General features: G+C 45.2%; 2 protein-coding genes across 3 annotated transcripts in view; one reads left to right on the forward strand and one right to left on the reverse strand.

Moving 5' to 3' along the window:
- The window catches only part of LNX2 (ligand of numb-protein X 2), an 87,329-nt gene extending 79,375 nt beyond the window's left edge, over positions 1-7,954 (reverse strand). For both annotated transcript variants that reach the window (XM_059903159.1, XM_059903158.1), the window contains exon 1: positions 7,741-7,954. The gene's annotated coding sequence lies outside the window, so the exon portion shown is untranslated. The remainder of the gene's footprint in view (positions 1-7,740) is intronic.
- Positions 7,955-9,272: 1,318 nt separating this feature from the next.
- Positions 9,273-23,184, forward strand: part of POLR1D (RNA polymerase I and III subunit D) — a 43,060-nt gene continuing 29,148 nt past the window's right edge. Inside the window, exon 1 of the mRNA XM_059903149.1 lies at positions 9,273-9,388. Coding sequence (XP_059759132.1) covers positions 9,363-9,388 — 26 coding nt within the window. The 5' untranslated portion in view covers positions 9,273-9,362. The remainder of the gene's footprint in view (positions 9,389-23,184) is intronic.

A 23,184-nucleotide genomic window follows, 5' to 3' on the forward strand; every position in this document is an offset into this window, starting at 1 on the left:
AGCAATCCCACTTCTGGGATTGAAAGACCTCGGATCCAGAAGAAGTGAAAGCAGACCTTCAAAGAGATATCTGCACACTCACATTCACTGCAGCACTATTCACAACAGCCAAGAGGTAGAAGCATTATACTATACTAAGTGAAATAAGCCAGCCACAAAAAGACAAGTACTATATGGTTCTAATTATATGAGGTATCTAAAGTAACCAAATCCACATAAACAGAAAATAGAATGATGGTTACCAGAGGCAAAGGGGAGGGGAAAATGGGGAGCTGTTGTTACGGGTACAGAGTTTTAGTTTTGCAAGATGAAAAAGTTCTGGAGATCTGTTATACAACAATGTGAATATACTTAATACTACTTAACTATGCACTTCGAAGTGGTTAAGATGGTAAATTTTATGTGATATGTTTTTTACCACAATAAAAACTGAAGCAGTATAAAATATTTTTGTTAAATTATTATTATTATTTTGATAAGATTCCTTTTACTTTACCCAATGAAAATGTAGCATCTGCACTGAGATAGGCTACACGTGTAAAAATACAGTTGAGCCTTAAACAACACATGTTTGAACTGCGTGGGTCCGCTTATACACAGATTGTTTTCAATAGTAAGTACTACGGTACTACATGGTCTGCATTTGGTTGAATGACCAGATAGAGAGGAATTGTGGACAGGCAGGGCCGACTGTAAGTTTCTGTGGACTTTCAACTGCCTGGGAGGGTCAGTGCCCTTAATCCCCACGTTGTTCAAGGGTCAGTCGACTGTATAACCAGATTTCAAACACGTAATATGAAAAAAGTCAAATGTCTTGTTAATAATTTTGTATTGACTACCTATTAATACATTTTGAATATACTGCTTTCAATAAAATATTCAACTTTAAAATACTTTGTCATGCTTTAAGAACAGTAACTAGAGGGGCTGCAGGGTCAACGGAGCTTTGTTTTACGAGTTTGGGACTGGAGCATATTTACAGGTGAAAAAGCCAGCAGGGAGACAGATTAAATACAGAAGGCAGTTAACTGATGAAGCTCTCCTAAAAAAGACTCTGAAGGATGGGATCAAGGGCACATGTGGAAAAATGAGCCTTTAACAGACCTGAGACTTACGTAGACAAGCTGGGAAGGGGAGGGACAGAAATCTGCTAAATCAAATCAGATCCTCATGAACTGACCAGATTATCTGCAGGCTGTAGAAGTGGGGGATTGATAAAGAGTTTGTGAATGACGATGGTCTAGAATAATCCATAAGCGAGACAAGAACAAATCCTGATTAGGGCCAACAAGGCCCACATGACCGGCCCTGCCTACCTCCCAGGCCCAATCTCACACCACTCTTCCCCAGCTCTCTCCCACCCACCTCTTCACCCTCCTGCAAAGTGCCATCCCCACCTCTGACTGCTTCGCCTGAGAAGGTTTACCTGTATAACATCTACTCAACCAGATACTTGTTTCAAAGACAACTTCCTCAGGGCGGGTTCAGTGACACCCAGCTCCCCAGAGACTAGGTTAGTTCCCTTTGTTATACCCCAGACAACATCCCGTGCCACTGCTACCCAACAGAAACAGAATGTCAACCACATGCACCATTTTAAATGTTCTAGTAGCCAAGTGAATGAACTATTTTTAATATTTTATTTAATCCAACATATCCAGGATATCACCATTTCAACATGTAATCCATATACAAAAACTATTGAGCTATTTTACCCTTTTTGATACTAAGTCTTCAAAATCAGCGCATCTCAATTCAGACCACGCACATTTCAAGAGCCACAAGTGCAGGTGACTACAGCACAGCCCTATACTATTTCTTCAAAGCACTTACCGTACTTTATAACTATAATGTGTGCTATTATTTGATGAATGTCTATCTCCTCTAGAATGTAAGCTCTCTGAGGATACCTCTGCCTGCCGAATTCTTAGCTCAGTGTCAGAGCACTCAGTAGATGCCAAATAAACATAATTGACTGAGGGGAGTGCAGGGGAGGAGGGGTTGTTTGAGAGGTGATGCCCTGCACTGAGGGCCTGGCCTTCTAACAGGGTTGCCAAGGCAACTCAGGGAGAAGCAGTTAATCCAGCAGGGTCGTCATCTGGCAGGCACTGAACAAAAGCAACTTCAAGAGAAGCAAAGGTGCCAGTGAAAGCGTATAGATTCCACAGATGTTAATACAACAGAGAGTGGGAGGTGGGGTGGAATAAAGGGATTGGCAAACCACCTCTGCCCAGAGGAAGGGCACCGAAGGAGCAATTGTGGGTGTGAGGGAGCTGGAAGGATAGGCTAGGAGGCTGCAGTCAGAGAACAGGGTATATAAATTTAAGGTCTCTAATGTGGAAAACAGGGCAGAATGTCAAAATACAGTGGAAGTGAAGGTCATGGAGTTGAGGAGCCAAGGTATTAGAAGTCAGAGGTATTCGTCAACCTGCTTTGAATTGATGTGGGGTGGCCACAGTGGGCGGCAGCTTGAAGCAGGATCTCAGTTCCCTGAGCGGGAATCAAACCCCGACCTGGATAGTGAAAGTGCCAAATCCTAACCATTCGACCACCAGGCACTAGTGGCTAGAAGCAGGGCCCTGGCTCTTGTCTCCTTTGTAAAAAGAATTTTAGCAAAGAGACAGAAAATAGTGAAACAGGTAAGTGTTTATTAGAAAAGCAGACACATGGGCAGGCTCAGAGAGTCACATGCTTTTGGGGTGGCTTAAACTGCTTATATAGGGGCAGTTTTCCAGGTCTTTGTTTTCCTCTGGCCAATCATCTTGCTTCCATCCCATACTTGGTCTGACTCAGGGCCCTCCCCCATGTGCACGTGTATCTTTTAGCCAAGATGGATTCCAGAGTGAGGGTCTCCAGGAGGTTGGCAGGACAGATTATGGGCTACTGTCCCCTCCCCTGAGGACCCCTTCTGTGCATGTGTAGTCTGGGAGGTCGCCTTGACCCCAAGAATGAGAAATATGTGGCCTCCTTCCCTAAGCAGGGCTTAGTCCCTCTTTGCTCCTGCCATTACCGTTATCTCGAAGGGTCCACAGGAGACAAAGTCCAGTCGCTTACCCTGTTCCTGTTATTATCTTTGTCTCAAAGCGTAAACAGGAGACTAGTCGTAAATGTCTAACCTGGGGCCCATCCACCTCTTGCCTCGGAATGATTAACTCCACGACTGAATGTCTTTTAAGATTTTAAGTTCTCCAAGGGCAGAGAATCTTTTGTGTCCCATACAGCCCAGTGTTGATCACATCACGTATGCTGCTTGCTGAATACAATTAAATTGAAAGTCAAACTGCAAACATTAAAATCATGTGGAAGAAAAGTGGAAATGGTCACAATAAAACAATGAAAAAAGTAAGATATAAGCGAAGGACTCCAATTTACTGGTTCAATAACTATGTAGTTTAACTGAACAGGATTAAGAACTCTGATGAAGGATTAATTTTTAATATTGGTAGCCAAAATCCCAACTTTGCGGGGTGAGTGGGGGAAGGGGTATAAATACACACCAGACTCACTTTATTTTTACCTATAAAACAAAGTAATAACCAACAGAGCCTTTGGAAGCTTTACTAAAGCCAAGTACACCTTGTTTTACATAATATATATATCCTCATAACTTGGTTATGAACATTTTCTACAATGGCCCCCATTATACACTTTAGGGCAATTTGTTATTTAAAAGAACTCTAAGATTACTCTTTCAATAGAGGAAAAAATTAAAACATCATTTGTTTACATAAAAGTGGTATGCTTTTTAAGTGGACACATGATAGCTTATAATATACTCATCTATATAAATAAGCACAGAAACACACGATGTATGTAATTCTTACAGTATACTTGTATATATATAGTACATAAAGTTTTATTTGCCTATTGCTTATTTTCTACACTTGTTTCTATTTCTCATTTCTCCTTCCCAGTCCAATTTTGAGAAAAAAAAAATTTCCCCTACATAATTTCTCCACCGAGGGATCCTGATTATCAAAAGTAGTAGTATTAAATCTCGAGGCTGGGAAGATAAAGGTATAAACTATGCTCGACCCTCTCTGCCCACACCACTTCTTCTATTCCTATCTTTTCAGCTTTTCTTATCAATCTCTTATCTGCTCTGGAGTTTTGCTAATAAGAGGACAAAGTTATGACACAGCTGTCATCAGTTTAACTCTGAACAAAGCAATATCCCTACGTAAGTCTGTTCCTCCCTACTACACCCCACAACTTTCACAGTAAAGGGGGAAAAAGGAGGGAATCATGCAAATAACTATAGCAGCTGGCACTAAAATCACTGAATCCTAATAGCCATAAATTCTGTTATAGTTCCGGTATCTTCCTACAAGAACATGAAGTACTTTAAGCTTCTTTGCTGGCTCAAATCCCTTTTCTGTTTTCCCTCTGACCAGTGATTGCTCCAAAGATTTCAATAAGTCTGTGGGCCAAGACAGATCAAAGCCAATGGATCCAATTCATTTATTCATGCATACATTAATATTTATGGTTCTAGTACTTGGGGACTCTCCTTCGGTGAGCAAATCAGGATCCCTGCTCTTATGAAGCACACATTCTGAGGACAGAGCCTACAATACCTGCCTCTTTAAAAACATACTAACTAGATGCAATTATCACCGGAATGTATATCATGAACATTTGCTTCTTAAAAAACTCCTCTTAACAACTTCTCATCAGTTAATACACAAAATAGCCATTTCTTCTATCCAACCAACCAAAAAACTTACATAATCACAGATTTTTCTACTCTTTTGTACTTTCTGAGGAAAAGAGACATGACAGGAAAGCTAAAGGGGATTTATTTTGTAAATCTCCCAGGCCCCTTAACAGGGTCATTTTAGGCCTGGCTAAGTCTTCTACAACTATAATTTTACATTAAGATATACACAGATATACATAACGTATCTTTTTATATATATATATATATATATATATTTATTTATTTATTTATTTATTTTTTTAAGAACCAACATTACTTCCTAAGTAAATCTATGAAATGAGAACTTTGATTCTTCTAGAAACCTTGGATTTTGACATAGGAAGGTGGGCCTAGAGTGAACTTTAGCCCCATAAACAGGAAAAGTTAAATGGCTCTGCATAACAAAATTAAAAAGTACTTGGATTTTGGGGGCGCGATCAGCAAGGAGAAGTTCAGTGAGAACAGTAATTCTAAGGGTAAGTGAGGGAATTCAACCCCTGTTCTGACTCCACAGCCAGCTTAACCAGTATACTCCAACGCCCTCAAGTCAGAACACCTAGGAATCACCCCTCTCTCATTAATCATGTGCAGTCACTTACCTAGTCCAACCAATTACACCTCCCAAGGGCCGCACCATCTCTACTTCCACTGCCTTCACGCAGAATAACAACGAGCATCTACCAAGTCCTCCTATGTGCCAAGCACTATTCTAAGTAGCATACATGTTTTTCAAGTTTTATCCCCCAAACCTTATGAAATGAAGAACCTAAGGAAGAAAGAGGTTACATAATGAGCGACAGAGGCAGATTCAAACTCAGATAACGTGAATCGAAAAGTGCTGAGCACTTAAACCCTACAGTGTAACAGCTCCTGCTCTGTCTCCCTACTTCCCATCTGGACCCTCACCATCCTCCAGACTGCCGCAGTTATCCTTCTGGAATGCACATGTTATCATGACATTCTCCTGCTTAAAATTAGCAGCTCTGTATCACTGACTGGATAAAGTCCAAATTTCTTAATGCGGCATACAAAATCCTTCATGCTTCTGTTCAAGTCAGTTCAATAAATATTTGAGCGCCCACTGTAAGCAAGGCAAAGTGCTAAGTGCTCGGAAATGAATAATACACCAGGCCCTGGCCACGACTCCAACCCCAGACACTGTGTCCTTCAGCCAGAGGAACTATATGCAGCTCTCATAAAGCAACACCGTACACGCTAGTCCCTTTGCCTAGAAAGAAAATCTCTCAGCAGTTTGAAGCGTCTGTGTGAGGCCTTCCTTAACAAGCTCCAGGCAGAAATGCTCCCACTTTTAAGTTCCCACAGCACCTGTTCAAACTGCTTTCAGGTAGCTGGTAGAAGACAGGTATGGATCAGCTTCCAAACAACACCACGAGCCAGTTCAGGGCAAGAGCTGACCTCTGCCATCCATGCCCGGCACACAGAAGACACCCATTTGCTAGATGAATAAATAATGAAAAAATGTATAACCTGATGAGAAAAAGAGAGGAACAAATTACAGAATTATGACTGCTAACACACAGGTGGGACAAATTAAAAGTAGTGTGGGCTTCCCTGGTGGCGCAGTGGTTGAGAATCTGCCTGCCAATGCAGGGGACACGGGTTCGAGCCCTGGTCTGGGGAGATCCCACATGCCGCGGAGCAACTGGGCCCGTGAGCCACAACTACTGAGCCTGCGCGTCTGGAGCCTGTGCTCCGCAACAGGAGAGGCCGCGATAGTGAGAGGCCCGCGCACCGCGATGAAGAGTGGCCCCCGCTTGCCGCAATTGGAGAAAGCCCTCGCACAGAAACGAAGACCCAACACAGCCATAAATTAATTAATTAAAAAAAAAAAAAAAGTAGTGTTACTCTACTTTGGTTCCGAGTTGGCCTACATTTTACCCCTATGGGAAAACTCATGTGTGGGACTTGGACAAGCTAAAAAAGGCAAAACTTGTGTTATTCGTGGCTCAAGAAAGCCCTGACAGGCCAAAAAGGATACAAGATCAAAGTCCATTTTCTAAAGGGGTGTGGAGATGGGAATCAAATCTATCCAAGGAAATAAAATTGACCTACTGAGCTCAACTTCATCAGTGCTGCACCACAGTACAAGCAAGATAAAAAATAAATAAATAAAAATCAAAATCTGTCCTGGGACGAAGGCCAATCTACAAATAAGTACCACTGCTGCAAGAATGTGAAATTCTTAAAGTGAAGACAGGTCCAGTCAACCAGAGCTCACAATTGTTTCCTCCTCCTGAACCGCCGCTGCTTTTCATTCAATTTCGTTTCTGTGATTTAAAAAGAAAACAGCTACACAGTTAAGGCCACGCATGAGTGTACTGTAGCTCCTGGCAGATACGAACGTCCTGATTCATAACCTTAAATGTACACAGAAACATCAGAAGAAACACTACATCTAAGTGGAAAGTCCTTCGTCTAAAACAGGGCATGAAGCTCTGAAAAGCGAGTGATGTCTTTCCTGAATGGTGCTCTGGATGCGACTGCTTCCAAATCAAGATCCGAATTTTGAAATTACTCCCTCGAAGATGTCAAATCTCTCTCCCACCCTCTCCAGTCTAAAGGGAAGGGTGAGAATTCACAGGCAGCAGGCTGGGACCGAGGGGATCATCTCTCCCCACTCCTTTGCAGGGAACAAGACGGAGGTAAGGCATCTGGCGGCACTCTCATTCACGACAACATACACGCAGGAAACAGAAAACTCATCCCCAACTCTCTCCTCCCTAAAATTGGAGCAAGCGACGCAAAGACCAGCGAGACGGTGGCTGGAACCACCAAACGGTAACAGCGGCGGGCCCCCGGCGCCGGCAGCCCGCGCCCTCCGCCCCGGACCAGCGCGGCGGCCCCACACCGGTCCGCGTCCCCGCAGCCCGGCCGGGCGAGGAGAGCGCGGAAGACGCCGCGGCGCCGCTCCGGCCGCCTCCAGGGCGCCGGCCGCCCCACACCCCACGCCGCCCGCACCTGAGGCGCGGCCGGACCCGCGAGCCGGCGCAGAGCGAGGCGGGCAGGGCAAAGTTACTCACCGGGGGAGCGCGCCTGCCCGGGCACGTCCCGGCTCCCGGCGTCGCAGCCCAGAGTCGGCTCCACTTCCGCGGCCCGCTGAGGGAGCGCGGGGCCAGCCGGCCTCCGCCCCGCCGGGAATCGCCGCCGCCGCCGCCGATTTCCTGGCAAGAAGCAAACTCTGGCCAAGACTTCACTTCTCAACCGCCCCTGCTGCCTTCCCGCGGGCGAACGCCAGGGCCGGGCCGCGCAACCCGACCCGCACCCGGGCCAATCGGCGACAGCATAGGGCGGGAGGGGGGAGGCCAGAAGGCGGCCCCACCTATCCGAGAGCTCGGGGGGCGGGCCAGGCCGGGGCCGTCACCAGGAGTTAGAGTGAGCTCGCACCGCCCCTCGCCGCCTGCCCTCCCCCACCCCTCGGCTGTCCACGCAGCCCGCCTGATTTCCCCGCGCTCGGGAAGTGCCTCTTGCGCTCACCGCCGACAGCGCGAGGAAAGGGGAACAGCTGGGGGAGGTGGTGAACATCTAGGGGATCGGGGGTGGGGTAAGAAGAGGTGGCGCCGGAAAACAACTGTGGGCGTGTCGGGCGGGAGGACAGCGGGGGTCGGGGGGTAGGGACCGGGGCTGGCCGGGGTGATGGGGGCGAGGGGAGCAGGACCGCCAGGAGGGGAGAGGGTTATTGGCGAAGAACACCTGAGGGGACGGAGAGCGGAGAGGTACGAAGGGAGAAGGAGGGCGGAGAGCGAGTCTGGGTGGTGAAAGGTTGCCGAGGCGGGGGCAGGGGCACCTGGGAACAAAGGTGAGCGAGAGGTTCCGCAGGTGAGGAGGCTTAAGAGGCCAAAAGGGAAAAGGACGTCCAAAGCCAGGCAGGACGTACTCCGGGGTAGAAAAAGATCCTAGAAGAGAAAGGATGGGGAGTGGGGACAGTTTCCTTCCAAACTCTCACTCCTCCCCTCTCCCCCAAAGATAAAAAACAAACGCTCGTCCTTTGACCCAGTTGAGCTGTGCAGCTGCAAGATCCCAGATGAAACAAATACTGTGTTACACCCATGCTATTCTGTGGTGAAATTCTTCAAAGTGTGTTGCTCAACTATAGTGTAAGTCTGTCGTGCCATGAACGCCCCCGTCCCCGGGAGGTGTGGTCCCTCCTGGGATTAATCCCGTCCCCCACCGGGCCAGCAGCAAGTCAGAAAAAGGCCCGATCCTGGCTCCAAGAAGGAAGGTGATCTGGGGGCGGCAGGTAAGGCCCCGCCCCCTTCGCCATCACCGGGAGGGAAGGTGCCAAGGGCTGAGCTCCGGCGCCCACTGGCCGGTCTCGGCCTCGGGGCGGGGCAGGAGCCCGACCGCACCAGTCTCCCGGCTAGCTCTGCGGGCCGACTCGCTCAGGAGCGCAGGTGAACGGCTCAGGCCTGGCCGCCGCCCTCCGCGCGCCGGGGGCGGGGCCCGTGGGCGAGGCTCCGCGGCGGAGCCTCCACGCCCCGCCCAGTGGCCGGGCCCTGCCGCGCCGCTGCGGCTCCTCCTCCCTCCTTCCGTCCGCGCTCCTCCCGTCAGTCCTTCCTTCCTGCGGCGCCTGCTCGCTTCGAGGTATGGGACAGCGCCTCCGGCCCGCCAGCACCACCTGAGGATCCCGGAAGTCGCCCCCGCCATGGAAGACGACCAGGAGCTGGAGAGGTAACGGCCGAGGAGGGGGGCGGGAGGAGCTGGCCGCGCCCTGCACCGGGAGCCCGCGGCCGACCGGGGCCTTAGCCTTCGCGGCCCGGCCTGGCAGCGAGGGCCTCGCTGGGAGGACAGGCGAGGAGGGAGCAGTGGGCGCCAGGGCGGGGAGAGGGGCCCCGATCGGGAAGGGAGGGGGGGACACCTGGGTTGCTTGCGTGGAGACGCTCAGTACACTCGATATCAAGGAGGGAACACGAGTTGTGAGGCCAGAGTTAAGCTCCCTAACTGCCCACCCCCATTTGGAACAGGAAGAGTAAATAAAGCTAACGTGCACCAGGCCACTGTTCCCCGAGCGATGGGGGTGGTGTGTTGGTCGGGCCCAAGTCCCTCCTCTGTGCCGAGCGCTAATTGATCCACTCGGTGCGCTGAGTGCTTTCTCCCTCCTGCTTGGTGCTCTTCTCAGACTTTCCATTCTGGTTTCCTTACCTCCTGCAAACGGAAGCCCTAGTTGGCCCTGCACGTTGATGATCTTTAGTTTCTATTTTTACGATAATCTTCGTTTTTCCACTCCTTTCAACTTCCTTTTCATCCTTTAGCAGAGCCCACCCTATTCTAATCCTATCCCTTTCTTGTGAGCCTACCAAAAGAAAATTTTAGCAAACTTTTTTGTTTTAAGGACACTCCCCTTGTGGCCATGTGGACGGCCAAATGGAAAAGGGAGAAATTGGAGGCAATAAATTATTGATTGGTAGAATACGTGGAGGCAGGAAAATAATAAGGGCTAGTGCTAATCGTTCTGTGTCATTGGAGTGCATTAGAGTAATAACGTGTTGCAATTGTGATATAGTAGATGAAAAAAAGCTAGTTACAAAACCGTATTCAGTGTGATCTCATTTTTATAAAAAATATGTGTGTAGAAAAATATCTGGATTGAAGACCCCAATGGCTGAAGGCGAGAGGAAGACAGCCCTGGAAATGGTCCAGGCAGCTGGGACAGATAGACACTGTGTGACATTTGTATTGCACGAGGAGGACCATACCCTAGGAAATTCTCTTCGTTACATGATCATGAAGAACCCGGAAGTGGAATTTTGTGGTTACACTACAACCCATCCTTCAGAGAGCAAAATTAATTTGCGCATACAGACTCGAGGTGCCCTTCCAGCTGTTGAGCCCTTTCAGAGAGGCCTGACTGAGCTCATGAATGTCTGCCAGCATGTGCTTGACAAGTTTGAGGCCAGCATAAAGGAATATAAGGATCAAAAAGCCAGCAGAAATGAAGCCACATTCTAGTGCCTTACGCACTATACAGGGAGGACTGACCGCTAGGATATTCTTTTCGTGCTCTTGCAAAACCCAGAAGTAAATGTTTGTGATTATAACATGATCTGTCCTGCAGAAAGCCCTGCTTCTAGCTCTTAACCCATTTCAGCTGTTGGAGTCCCTGCAAGAAACTGTATTCTTCTAATAAATTCCCTCTTTTATTTAAACTGATTTGAGTGGTTCTTTTTCCTTTGTCCTCGAGGTTGACTATTTTAGGTTTTTGTGGTTTTTTTTTTTTTCTTTTAATTGAACCAACATTGAAAGTGAGGAAACTATGAGATAAATCAGAGGCCTAGACAAGGACTTTGATCAAGGGAATTGAAAGGAATGTGTATGCACACCTGTGATTGGGGGCGAGGGAGAGATGCAATAGAGCATGACCCCAGATAGGCTGTGGATAGTCTAGAAAAGAAAGGTGGGAGTGAAGGGAGGACTTGGCCTCTTCCTAGATGTTTTTAGTAATTCATGAGACAACTGCATCCTTTGCCATGATTGGTAGATTGGGCAAGGGTGGGAAATAATTTGAAAGAATTGTGAGAATTCTGGTTTCATGTGAGAATGTTAGGTGGTATCAGGCTCCATCTTTATGGTAGCATTTATAGGACAGATACCAGTTCAGTGCTGTAATTTCAGGATGCTAATATATTAAAGAAGGAGAAAACTGGGATGACCAGATAACATTTTCAGTCCTTGGGTAGGTATCTCATTATAGCCCAGGGTTACATTAAAAGGAACAGTATTTGAGAGAAAGTAAGGACAGGGAAGAGGAAACTTGCATGTGGGGAAAATGATTTTTTTGGAAAACCTAAAATATTCGTAAATCACACTTAAGAGCTGCCCTGTTTACCTCTTCAGCCTTGTGTCTCATACCTGTCCTACCCCAACTTGACTCTTAATTCACCCTAAATATCTGTCAACCTTTGAACCTGAGCACCCCACCCCCCAGTACTCTGAGAGGGGAATCTGATTTAGGTATGGAAGCAGAGAGGATCTTCTAGAGATTACAGGAAGAGAAGGAGCTGGCTGTGAAAAAAGAAAAAGCATTCTGGGGGAATAGCACTTGCAAAAGTCCTGAAGCAGAACACTGGTGGTTTGAGGAAATAAAGGTCTTGAAAGAAGATGTGCGGATCTATAGCAGGGCCAGCAAGGAGGAGAAGGGCCTACGATAGACTCCATGGGAAGAGCTCTGGCGTGGAAAGGACTTTGGGAAGTACAATGGGAAGACATCTGAGTAACTGATCACAGTGTGTCGGAATGGATTGTAGAGAGGCCAGGGTAGAAGCAAATAAACTGTAAGCGCTGAAGTGGCCTGGAAGGGCCATAAGCTAGTGATGGAGAAAAGATTGTGGATTTGAGATACGTTTGAGAGCCAAACTGGCACAGAATTGGTAGACCTCAGGAATTGGATGTGGAAGGTGAGGAAAGAAAAGGGTGACTCCTATCGAGGTATGGGGCGAAATTACTGACACGGGTTGTGAGTTCTTGCCACAAAGATGAGGTAAATCCATAGAAACTGGAGTGTGATTAAGAAGAGGGCTTGGGCCTTTTCCCTGGTGGTCCAGTAGTTAAGACTCTGCACTTCCACTGCAGGGGATGAGGGTCGGATCCCTGATCGGGGAACTAAGATCCCACGTGCCCTGTGGCAAGGCCAAAGAATTAAAAAAATTTTTTTAAATAAATAAAGAAGAGGGCCCAAGCCAAGCCTTGGACAAGCTCAGTATTTAAAGGTTGGGCAAAAGAGCAACCAATGACGTGGTGGGAAAGTCTGTAGACAGTCAAGTTGTGGAAGCCAAGACTTTTCAAAGAGGGGAGAATGATGAATGAGTCACATGAGGACAGAAAGATATGGGTTGGAATTAACGGGGAGGTCGATGGGCAGCTGGCAGCATTAGTTTAGGGCCTAAAGAGGCTAAGCATTAACACTCGTACAAGAAGAATGGCTTAGTTTGGGTTTTCCAATAATGAAAATATACTGTAGGACGTTGGAGGCTAAATTAAGTGGGAGCAGGAATGGATGGGGAAAGATCAAAGTTATGGGGCAGGGACAGGGAGTATTTTCCCAGGGTAATAGTAAGAGAAAGCCAATGTCAGTGTGAGGACATTAGCACTTGAAGATGTAAGGAAGTCCTAAAGGCATAGTGGTAAACAATCAAACACTTGTTTGCCTCTTCTACAATTCTGCCTATGAGTAGTTCTGTGGTAATAGTAAACACGATTATTTAAATGAAGTTTAATGCCTATGAACCAAGACCTGTCAGGAGATGAAAGCCAGGTTTAATTAGTGGACATAGCAGTGTGGAATGGTGATAGTAGACTGAAGTCTATCAATAACAGGACACCCACTGGTGGAGATGAACCCACTGGTGGCCACCTGCCACATCTCATGGCTTCATTGCTCCTAAAAAGATTTATTGTCACTGATGATGTTGCATGCAGTCTTGAATCCGTTTAGGGTAGTCGTAAACTCAGGAACATACAAAATGCCTTGACAAGGCAGACATGTGAAAGGAAAAAACAGGGCAGGGCAGGCAGGATAACCGTGAGTCACTGAGGTGTGGGAGGAATCTTTGCAAAAAGTCTGTAGGAACCTAAGGGAAGGCAGAATTGGTCGATGAAAAAGTGAGGGAGATAGATATGAATCATACATTTATTTATATAAACTGAAAAAAACTTGATCAGTATCTGATTTGCTAACAGCATTTCACTCTAAATAAAATATCAGTGGTTCAAGCTCAGAAATTCTGTTCAGCTATAAAGTACTGTGCCTTCTAAAGAGCCAGTTATTAAATAAAATGATTATATGCCAAAGGCTTTTAATATATAATCATTTGAGTACTTGCCTAGCACTTTCCATTTTCAAAGCACTTTACAAACTATTTATAAATTGCATATAGCTGCGACATCTAAGTGTTCTAATTAGTTGTTATAATGCATAGGGGCCTACAAAATCTCTGTGGAGATGAAAAGGTGTCTACATAGAAAGTAGTCCTGTCAGTGTCATTCTGAACCAAAGAGTGTCTTGCATTTCCGGAAATACGAAACCACACCAAATTCTACGGCCCACCATTCCCCACCCTTCTTGTTTCCCTTAAACATCTTACTAAGACTATAGGATAGGTAGACAAAGGTCATCTTTTCTGGTTAGGAAAATTCAAAGTCAGAGACCGTCTTTGTACTATCCTTCAAACTGGGCTATTAGGAAATTTGCCCAGATCCACCGGTCTGCTTTCAAGTACTTATAAAGACCCCAAATCCAGCCCTTTTGTGCTCAGATTCTTAACATTGGTTTTTCTTTTGCCATTTGAAAATTTATAAGCTACAATTACTGTGTGGTCTGTATTTTTTTTTTCATAATGAAATTCCTTCCAAATCTAGATTTTTGGATCTCTATACAGCAAATATGTACCTAGGAGTGTAACAGTCCTGAGAAATGGTGGACGTAAGAGAATATGAGTCTGTCCTAAAAAGCCCTCTGCTTTTGGAGAGGGCAGACAAGAGCTGTACACATGGAAAAGGTATCAGATTGCATTTACGGCCAAGTGCCCTGATGTGCAGTGTAGGGTATTATCTGCTGAACACAGAATGGAACTGGCGAGGGACACTCTCGTAGCAAAGATTGTTTCACGCGCACCCACTCTGCCAGCCACTGTCCTGGGCGCTGGAGAGAGAAAACCATCAGGCAGCCTGCCTTCCAGTAATTCATGGAGTACTGAAGTAGGCAAACTTGTAAAAGAAATAGTGTTCCAGGATAAATGGTTTCCTTTTTCCCAGTGTAAAGAAGCCATTCGAGATTCTCGAGCTAGGGAATGCCATAAAGGTTTCGCTTTTTTGTCCTACACCTGTGCAGAATGAATGAGTGGAAGGAAACGCTGGAAGATAGCTGGGAGTTAGGGGGCATTTGTAACAGTCCAGGTGTAATGTAAGGGGGCACAGTTGTAGGCGTGGAGGTAAAAGGATGGATACCAGAAACCTGCTGGAAAAAAATAACTTGGAGGCAGATTCTCTAGGGGTACAGGTGAGAGAGGTCGAGCAGGACCCCACATCCATGCCTTTCACAGCCCTTTGTTTTCCTACCACTCCCTTGCAACCAAAACCAGTAAGGCAGGATTTACCATCTCCTCTCCTAGACCTGTCCTTGATAATAGGAGTCCACCCTTACCACCTTCCCCTACCTGGTGAGAATTCACATCTTTAACAAGGTCGAGACTCCAGGACTAGAGATGTGGAAATTGGGGGTGGGGAGAGGAGATGGGGCAGTGAGCTGACCGGCCCTTGCTGCCCTCTGCCTGTACCAAGTGGCTCTCCTCAAAGGGAGCATCGAATTCATTCATTCGTTTGTTCGGCACAATCACTGAGCACACGCTAGATGTGGGCACAGTTTAGGTACTAGGGGGACAGCAGGGAACAAGTTGCCCCACGTGCAGTCTATTTTCTAACAGCAGGAGTAGAAAACAAACAAGTGTATAAATATATAATGTAATTAAGGTAGTGATGTAAACAGGAAGTAAAAGAATCATGGGGTTTGAGAAGGCACGGAGAGTTTGATTAGTTGAGGAGGGCTTTTCTGAGGAGGTGACATGTGAGCAGAGAAAAGAGAGACCGAGGAAAAATGAGAACATGCTAAGAATTTTCTAGAAGATAAACTGAGATTACTGAGCAACAAAAAAAGCAAAATGATGAACCTTTTTAAAGGAATAAACTTTCAGCTTTGTCTGTGCGTGTAGTTTTTATTAGTGCCTAAATTCATAGCATGTGTCTTTAATCTGTATATGTTCTTACCTAATAATTATAATAAAGAATTTTGAGTTATTGCGCAGGGCAGTAGCATATTGTAGGAGTTTGGGATTGGCTAATAGATGTATGTGTATTAGGAGAGTTGATCTTACTTTTGTTTTTGGTATTTTTGAAAGAAGCATATCTTTCTTAGAAGCAGAAGTGGTTGTGCCTGGGGTCCTGCACATCTTTTCAGGCTAAATAACTGATAACTGCGAGGCAGTATCGTGTAGGAGTTAAGAGCTTGCACCGTCGGAATCACACTGCCTGAGTCTTGGTCTCGGCACTAGACTTTTTAGCTATGTGACCTTGGACAAGCTGTTTGACCTCTTTGTGCCTGAGATTCTTCATCTGTTAGATTGGGATAACAATAATACTTAACCATATAGGGATGTTATAACTATTAATTTAGACAATATAGTCAAAGTGCTTAGGACAGTATCAGGCCCATATAGCATGCTCTCAATCAATGTTAGCTATTAATGTTATTACTATAATATCCTTAATTGTGTCGAACAAGCTGGTTTCATTCATATTTCTTCTAGGTGAAAACTTGAAAACAAAAACCTTAGTGCCCTCTGTTATGTTTTTTGTTTGTTTCCTCTGGCTCAATGCAGCACTATAATATAAATTTATGGACCCCTGTATGGAAGGTTATCAGTCTGCTAAAGCCACTGCTTTTAAAAAAAGATAGTTTAAAATAGCATTCCTAATGTAACTGAATATAGATAAAAATCAAAGATAAATGGATTGTGTTTCTCCTCTTTTCACAAAGAGATTAAGATTCTGATGGAATATTTATAGTCTTCCTCAAGCTTCAAGACAAAAGTTAAGCAGGAAGGAAAAGCAAGTTCTATAGCAGATGGATACCTGGTTGGGTACCAGGTATCTGAATTATTGATAGGAGGTCAGGGCTCAAGCTATGTCAGCTAAGCATAAAATTGCATAAAATAGAATATATTGGTATTTTACCTACTGATTCTCAGTAACCTCCAGATTTGTTATGTAAGGCTCTTAATAAATGTCAAAAAGAAAAGCTGGGGGCTTCCCTGGTGGCGCAGTGGTTGAGAGTCTGCCTGCCGGTGCAGGGGACACGGGTTCGAGTCCTGGTCTGGGAGGATCCCGCATGCCGCCGAGCAGCTAGGCCCGTGAGCCACAATTACTGAGCCTGTGCGTCTGGAGCCTGTGCTCCGCAACAAGAGAGGCCGCGATAATGAGAGGCCCCGCGCACCGCGATGAAGAGTGGCCCCCACTTGCCGCAACTCGGGGGGGCCCTCGCACAGGGGCGAGGACCCAACACAGCCATAAATAAATAAAGCAATAAACAAACAAACAAACAAAAAAACAAACCCAAAGTTTAAAAAAAAAGAAAAGAAAAGAAAAGCTACCTGTGTGCTTTTCTAAGTTTACCATGCTGACTTGGGTCAGACCTCAGAGCAATTGTAGATAAAGCCTCAAACCAGTTCTCTCAAAAGGGCTCCTAGAGAAAATCAAGCTGCCCAGAGCATCTAATCAGACAGCGGCTGGACCAGTTGGCTTAACAACACTTTGGGGTTTGGACGGTTTTTTTTGGTTTTTGGTTTTTCTTTTTTAAGGGTGAAAGAGGCTTTCTTTCTAGGGGACTCTTTCGACGGTACTGTGTAGAGGTGAAGTGTAAGGACTCAGAAGGCAGAGGGCCTGGTTTGAATGTCCGCTTTACTGCTTCCTAACTTGCAAATGTGGGAGAGCCACTCAGCCTTTCTGAGCCTCAGTTTCCTTATCTATAAAACTGAGCTGATAATAATACCTACTTTATAGGGTTACTGTGAAGAATAAACGCAATAAAGCACTTAGCATGATTCCTAGTACACTTAAGTACTCAAACATTAGCTCTTACTGTTATTGTCATGTTGGCGCTTGTTTAAGGCAGTTAGTGGTGGCTAGAGCAGCAGCCTTCTAGGACTGGGTGCTTCTCTATCCGTGGGGGTCTCTGCCTGTCTCTTCTTTCCGCATCGCACTGGCCTTCGCACTTCTTTCAGACTTGCCCAGCTTGTTCCCGTTTCAGGGCCTTGGCACTTGCCCTTGACATCCCCAGCCCCTCTTCCCCCGGATCTTCACATGGCTGTCTCTTTCCAAGGTACTTACTCAGAGGCCATCCTTGACCACTGTGTCAGTTACCCATTCCTGTATACCAAATTGTCCTAAAACTGAGCAGCTGAAAGCAAAAAACATTTCTCACAGTTTCTGTGGGTCAGGAATCTGGTTGGAGCTGAGCTGGAGGAATCTGACTCAGGACCTCTCACAAGGCTGCAGTCAAGGTGTCACCTGGGCTGCAGCTGTCTCAAGGCCTGAATGGGGGTGATGGGCTTCCAAGCTTGCTCACGTGGGACGGCCTCACGCCATGGCTTCTGGCTTTCCCCAGAGCAAGAGATCCAGGGAAGAGGGAGAACGCAAGATGGAAGCTCAGTCTCTTTACACCCTCATCTCAGCAATGACAGTCCATCACGTCTGCCCTGCTGTGTCTGTTAGAAGTGAAGGGAGGGGGCTGCACAAGGGCAGGAATGCCAGGAGGTGGGGAATCCTTAGGACCACCTCAGAGACTGCCTAACCCAAGATAACACGTGCGCCTACAGCCAGACCTCCATCGCTTTCTGTCCCCTGACTTGGCTTCATTCCTCCATAGTCCTCACTGTTAACTGACGTTATATTATGTATTTATCCATTTATTGTCTAACTCCACTTGAATGTAGCCTTTCAGAGGGCAAGGACTTTGTCCTTGTTTGCTTTTGTATCCCCAGCACTTAAAAACATGCCAGGCACGCAGTAGGCTTTCGTCAGTCCTTAGTTGATGAATGAATGAATGACCGTGTGTGTGTGATTGAGTGTCAGTGTCTGAGAATGACTGCCACGGCAGGGAGGGAAAACTGCAGTTGCACTGACATTATTTTGTACACTTATCAGCTGACACTTGCATACTCAGCCACCACAGTAATAAGCTCCAAGAAGGAAAGGGCTTCTTGAGTGGGGCAAGGAAGCATGCCTGTCCTGTGGCTTCAGTGTGAGGAATAGCTGAGGTGATGAGCATGGTGGAGCGCCTCAGTGAAGGTGGCTATACCTTATAATCCATCTCACTGGTGTCTTCTCTGTATTGCCAAGAGCCTTGGATACTGACATCCCTTACCACCTCTATCCCATGCAACATTTGTTATCTTTTCTCCTATTGGTCTAAAATAAAAGGCAGCACGTCTCCCACTTAAGCGTGATCAAAGGACATTTTGATTTTGCAGTAACAACTATATGGAAGGGTGATATGGATTATCCTGGGGATCTTGTCCCCACAGAACTCTAGTGGAACAAACATTGTAGAATTATTATTTGGGGTACCACGAGGTGGAATTCCAAGGATTTGATTCTAAGGCATGCTGTTTTGTCAATGCCAAATACTACATCCATTTCCTGGCCAGCTGTCTGATAAATCTATACCATTTATTACAAGTAGCCTTGCTTTGGAAAAATACAGAATATATGTATTTTTTTTTTCAGCAGTTATTCTAAAGTCCTGCCATGGACCAGGTACACCTGGGATACAAAGATGAATCTCCTTTGGTTCCTGCCTTCACAGAGTTTGCAACCAGGGTAGACCAAAGAGCTGTGTATTTCGGAACTAAAGGAAAGGTGTCATTTCCTCTCACTCGTCCACCTTGTTCAAAACCATAGCCCCTCCCCCAACACCCTTACCCTGCAGTATTTTTTTAAATACAGCCCTTACTGAATTCACCTATTTATTGCATTTATTCTATATTATCTTTTCCTCCCCCACCCCTGCCACACACACATACTATAACATAAGCTCCATGAGGGCAGAGACTTTTGTCTGTGTGTTCACCGATGTCTCTATAGCCGCTGGAGCAGTGCCTGAAGCATAGTAGGTGTTCAAAAAATATTTATCACATGAATGAATAGAAGATGGACACTCTGTATTTTTTAATTGAATATCCTAAGAGCTGAATTTGAATTTGTAATGCTGAAATAACTATTCTGTAAGCTTTGGGGTTGAAAACCACAAGTTTGTAGTTAGTTGTATGTCTTTAGCTGCATACTCCGTCCACATGGAGATGACAACATGCTGGGACCCACAGGGAGGAGTTCACTAGGCAAAAGGTGGTCATGACCAGAGCAGGCAGAGATGGAGTCCCAACCAAGTATCCCGCACAGTAGGAACCACTCAGATCTTACACATGTATCGACCAGGTGGTAGGGGAGTCCAGAGGAGTCACCTGAGCTGAGAAAAGTTGGCTATGTTGTTTTATTTGGATCTGAAAGGCCAGAAGTGGTTCCCATTGAGTGCATCTCAGGGTCATAAGCACTGACCCCCAAGGCAGCCGCTGTTGATTTTGTGAGCACCTGCTCTACTTTACATACCTACTGCATGGTTTCAGATTTGGGGAGTTCACTGGACAATAATATTTCAAAAAATAAAATCTAATAGGGTGAACTGATGTAGAGTCGCATAGTTTTATTTTGCCATTGAAAATGAACTTTGTTTTGGTTGGAAATTATCAGAAATCCCAGTCTGTATATGGCCTGATAGCACATAAAGGTCTCCAGTGTGCGTTTTCCAACACCATCAAGCAATCCGTCAAGCAATTCAATTCTGACACTGTCTGCCTGGAGATAGTATCAGAGCTCACTCAGTCCCACAAGACTGCACCTACCCAACCCCACTTCAGATGCCAGCTGCAAATCCAGGTTATTTTACCTGTGCTTCTGACCTACTGGCTATAAATTGGAAGTTCTCATGACCTCATCCCTGGGCCCAGTTAATTTGTTAGAGAATTCAGAGAAACATTTACTTACTTTTTACTTACTTTTTATCAGTTTATTATAAAGGATACAGATGAACAGCCAGATGAAGAGGTGCATGGGCAAGGTCTGTGGGAGGGGGTGTGAAGTTTCCATGCCTTTTCTGGGCAACCACCTCTCCTCAAATCTCCACGCACTCACCAGCCCGGAGGTTCTCTGTACCCTGTCCTTTTGGGGTTTTATGGAGGCTTCATTACACAGGCATAATTGATTAAATCATTGCCATTGGTGGTGGAACTCAATCTCTAGCCCCTTTCTCCTCCCCAGAGGTCTGTGGATGGGACTGAAAGTTCCAACTCTCTAATCACGCGGTTGGTTATCCTGGCGACCAGCCCCCATCCTTAGGTTACCCAGAGCTTTCCCTAAAGTCACCTCATCAACATAACAAAAGACAGCTTTATAGCTCTCATCAATTAGGAAATTCCCATTGTTTTAGGAGCTCTGTGTCAGGAATGGGAGGAAAACCAAACATATTTCTTACTATAAGTCAGCATATCATTAAGACCAAACAGAGAATTAAATGAAGCATTCTATAATTTGACATCTGTTATGCCATTTTTATCACATTAGCTCCACAATAAGATGCACAGACTCTTCGGTTTTCTCTTGGATCCTCAGAGGATTTGGTCCACAACTCTAATTTCTCACCACCATACTTGGTAAATTATATGGGATTTCATAATGAATTTTAATTGGAGCTTAGATTTCAAGATAAGGATTACGTATCATTGAGATTCCTCATCTAAAGTTATTTCAGATCCTGATTTGCTTGCTTACTCTGTTCTGCATACTTAAGCATAAATCCTGGTGTCTAGAATACTTAACAGGGTTTTTATTTGAAAGTGATTAATATTTAATTGCGGATATAAGTGTCAATTATCATCTCATTCCCTGAAGATGAAGAAAAAAGAGTATAATCATCAAGTTCAGTGTCTATCAAAGTAAAAGAGTTGGATTTATGTTCTCCATCAGAGCTTGTAATCTAAGCCTTCAGGACTTGGCTCTACAGTTGTTTTCCTGTTTTTTGTTTATTTGTTTTCATGGCAAAGGCTGTACTGTGTCATTAAATGGATGGGAAAAAATGGGGATTCTAGAGCCTTATGATTAGAAACTATTCTGCTGCTGGCACATGAAAAGATGCTCAACAACACATATCAGGGAAATGCAAATTAAAACCACAATGAGATATCACCTCACACCTGTCAGAATGGCTGTTATAAAAAGACAAGAAATAACAAGCGCTGGTGAGGGTGTGGAGAAAGGGAACCCTCCCACACTGTTGGTGGGAATGTCAATTGGTGCAGCCACCGTGGAAAACAGTATGAAGTTTCTTCAAAAAATTAAAAATAGAACTACCATCAGCCCAGCAATTCCACTCCTGGGTATTTATCCAAAGAAAACAAAAACACTAATTCAAAAAGATACATGCACCCCTATTTCATTGCAGCATTATTTACAATAGCCAAGATATAGAAGCAACCTAAGTGCCCAGCGATAGATGAACAGATAAAGAAGATGGGTGTATGTGTACGCGACGGAACATGACTCAGCCATAAAAAAGAATGAAATCTTGCCATTTGCAACAACGTGGATGGACCCAGAAGGTAATATGAAATAAGTCAGACAGAGAAAGACATATACTGTGTGAAGTCACTTATGTGGAATCTAAAAAAACAGAACAAATGAACAAATATAACTCAACAGAAACAGAGTCATAGATAGAAAAAACAGATAGTGGCCAGAGAGGAGGGAGCTGGGGAAAGGAGAGAAATAGGTGAGGGAGATTAAGAGGTACAAACTTTTAGTTACAAAATAAATGAGTCAGGTATGAAATGTACAGTGTGGGGAATATAATCAATAATTATGTAATATCTTTGTATGGTGACAGGCGACAACTAGACATCATGGTGATCATTTTGAAATGTATAAAAATATCAAATCACTGTGTTTATGCCAGGAAATAACATAGTGTTGTAGGTCAATTATACTTCAAAAACAAACAAACAAACTCATAGAAAAAGTGATCCGATTTGTGGTTTCCAGAGGCAGGAGGTGAGGGGAGGGGGAACTGGATGAAGGTAGTCAAGGTACAAACTTCTAGTTATAAGATAAATAAGAACTAGGGATGTGACGTACAACACGATCAATACAGTTAACGCTGCGGTACGTTATACATGAAAGTTGGTAAGAGGGTAAATCCTAAAGAGTTCTCATCACAAGGGAAAATTTTTTTCTCTATTTCTTTAATGTTGCGTCTATATGAGAGGATGGATGTTCCCTGAATTTACTGTGCTCATCACTTCATGATGTATGTGAGTCAAATCATTATGCTGCACATCTTACACTTATATAGTGCTGTGTGTCAGTTATATCCCAATAAAACTGGACGAGAAAAGAAAGAAACTATTCTGCTGAAAATGTCAGTCTTTGGGAGTATCAGCCTGCAGGTGCGTCACTGCCTGCTGCCCAGACTTGCAGCAAGCACGCCAAAGGTTCCCTGTCTGTTTTCGTGTTGTAATAAGCTGGTCGCCAGCTGAGAGCAGTGCGCTTCAGAACAAGCCCGGACATGAAGAATCCAGCTGGGCTGGTTGCTGGGCTTATTGCTAGCCAGACGCAGACGCGCAACTGAGACTGGGAAGTAAGAAGACCAGCCGGGTGGACAAACCAGTTTACACCTCCTTCAAGGCAGATGATGTTTTTCCCATTGATAGAGAAAGAAACTGAGGCCTGGAGAAGTTAAGTAACCGCCCTGAGGCTGTACGGCTAGTGAGTGGACATGAACCCAAGACAGCCTGACCCCTGAGGTTCGGCTTTCTATGTCCATGATGTTGCCTGTGTTACCCACTGCAGGAAGACAGGAAAGCTTTGCCAGA

This window comes from Balaenoptera ricei, chromosome 18 (genome assembly GCF_028023285.1).
Source record: "Balaenoptera ricei isolate mBalRic1 chromosome 18, mBalRic1.hap2, whole genome shotgun sequence".
Taxonomy (NCBI): domain Eukaryota; kingdom Metazoa; phylum Chordata; class Mammalia; order Artiodactyla; family Balaenopteridae; genus Balaenoptera; species Balaenoptera ricei.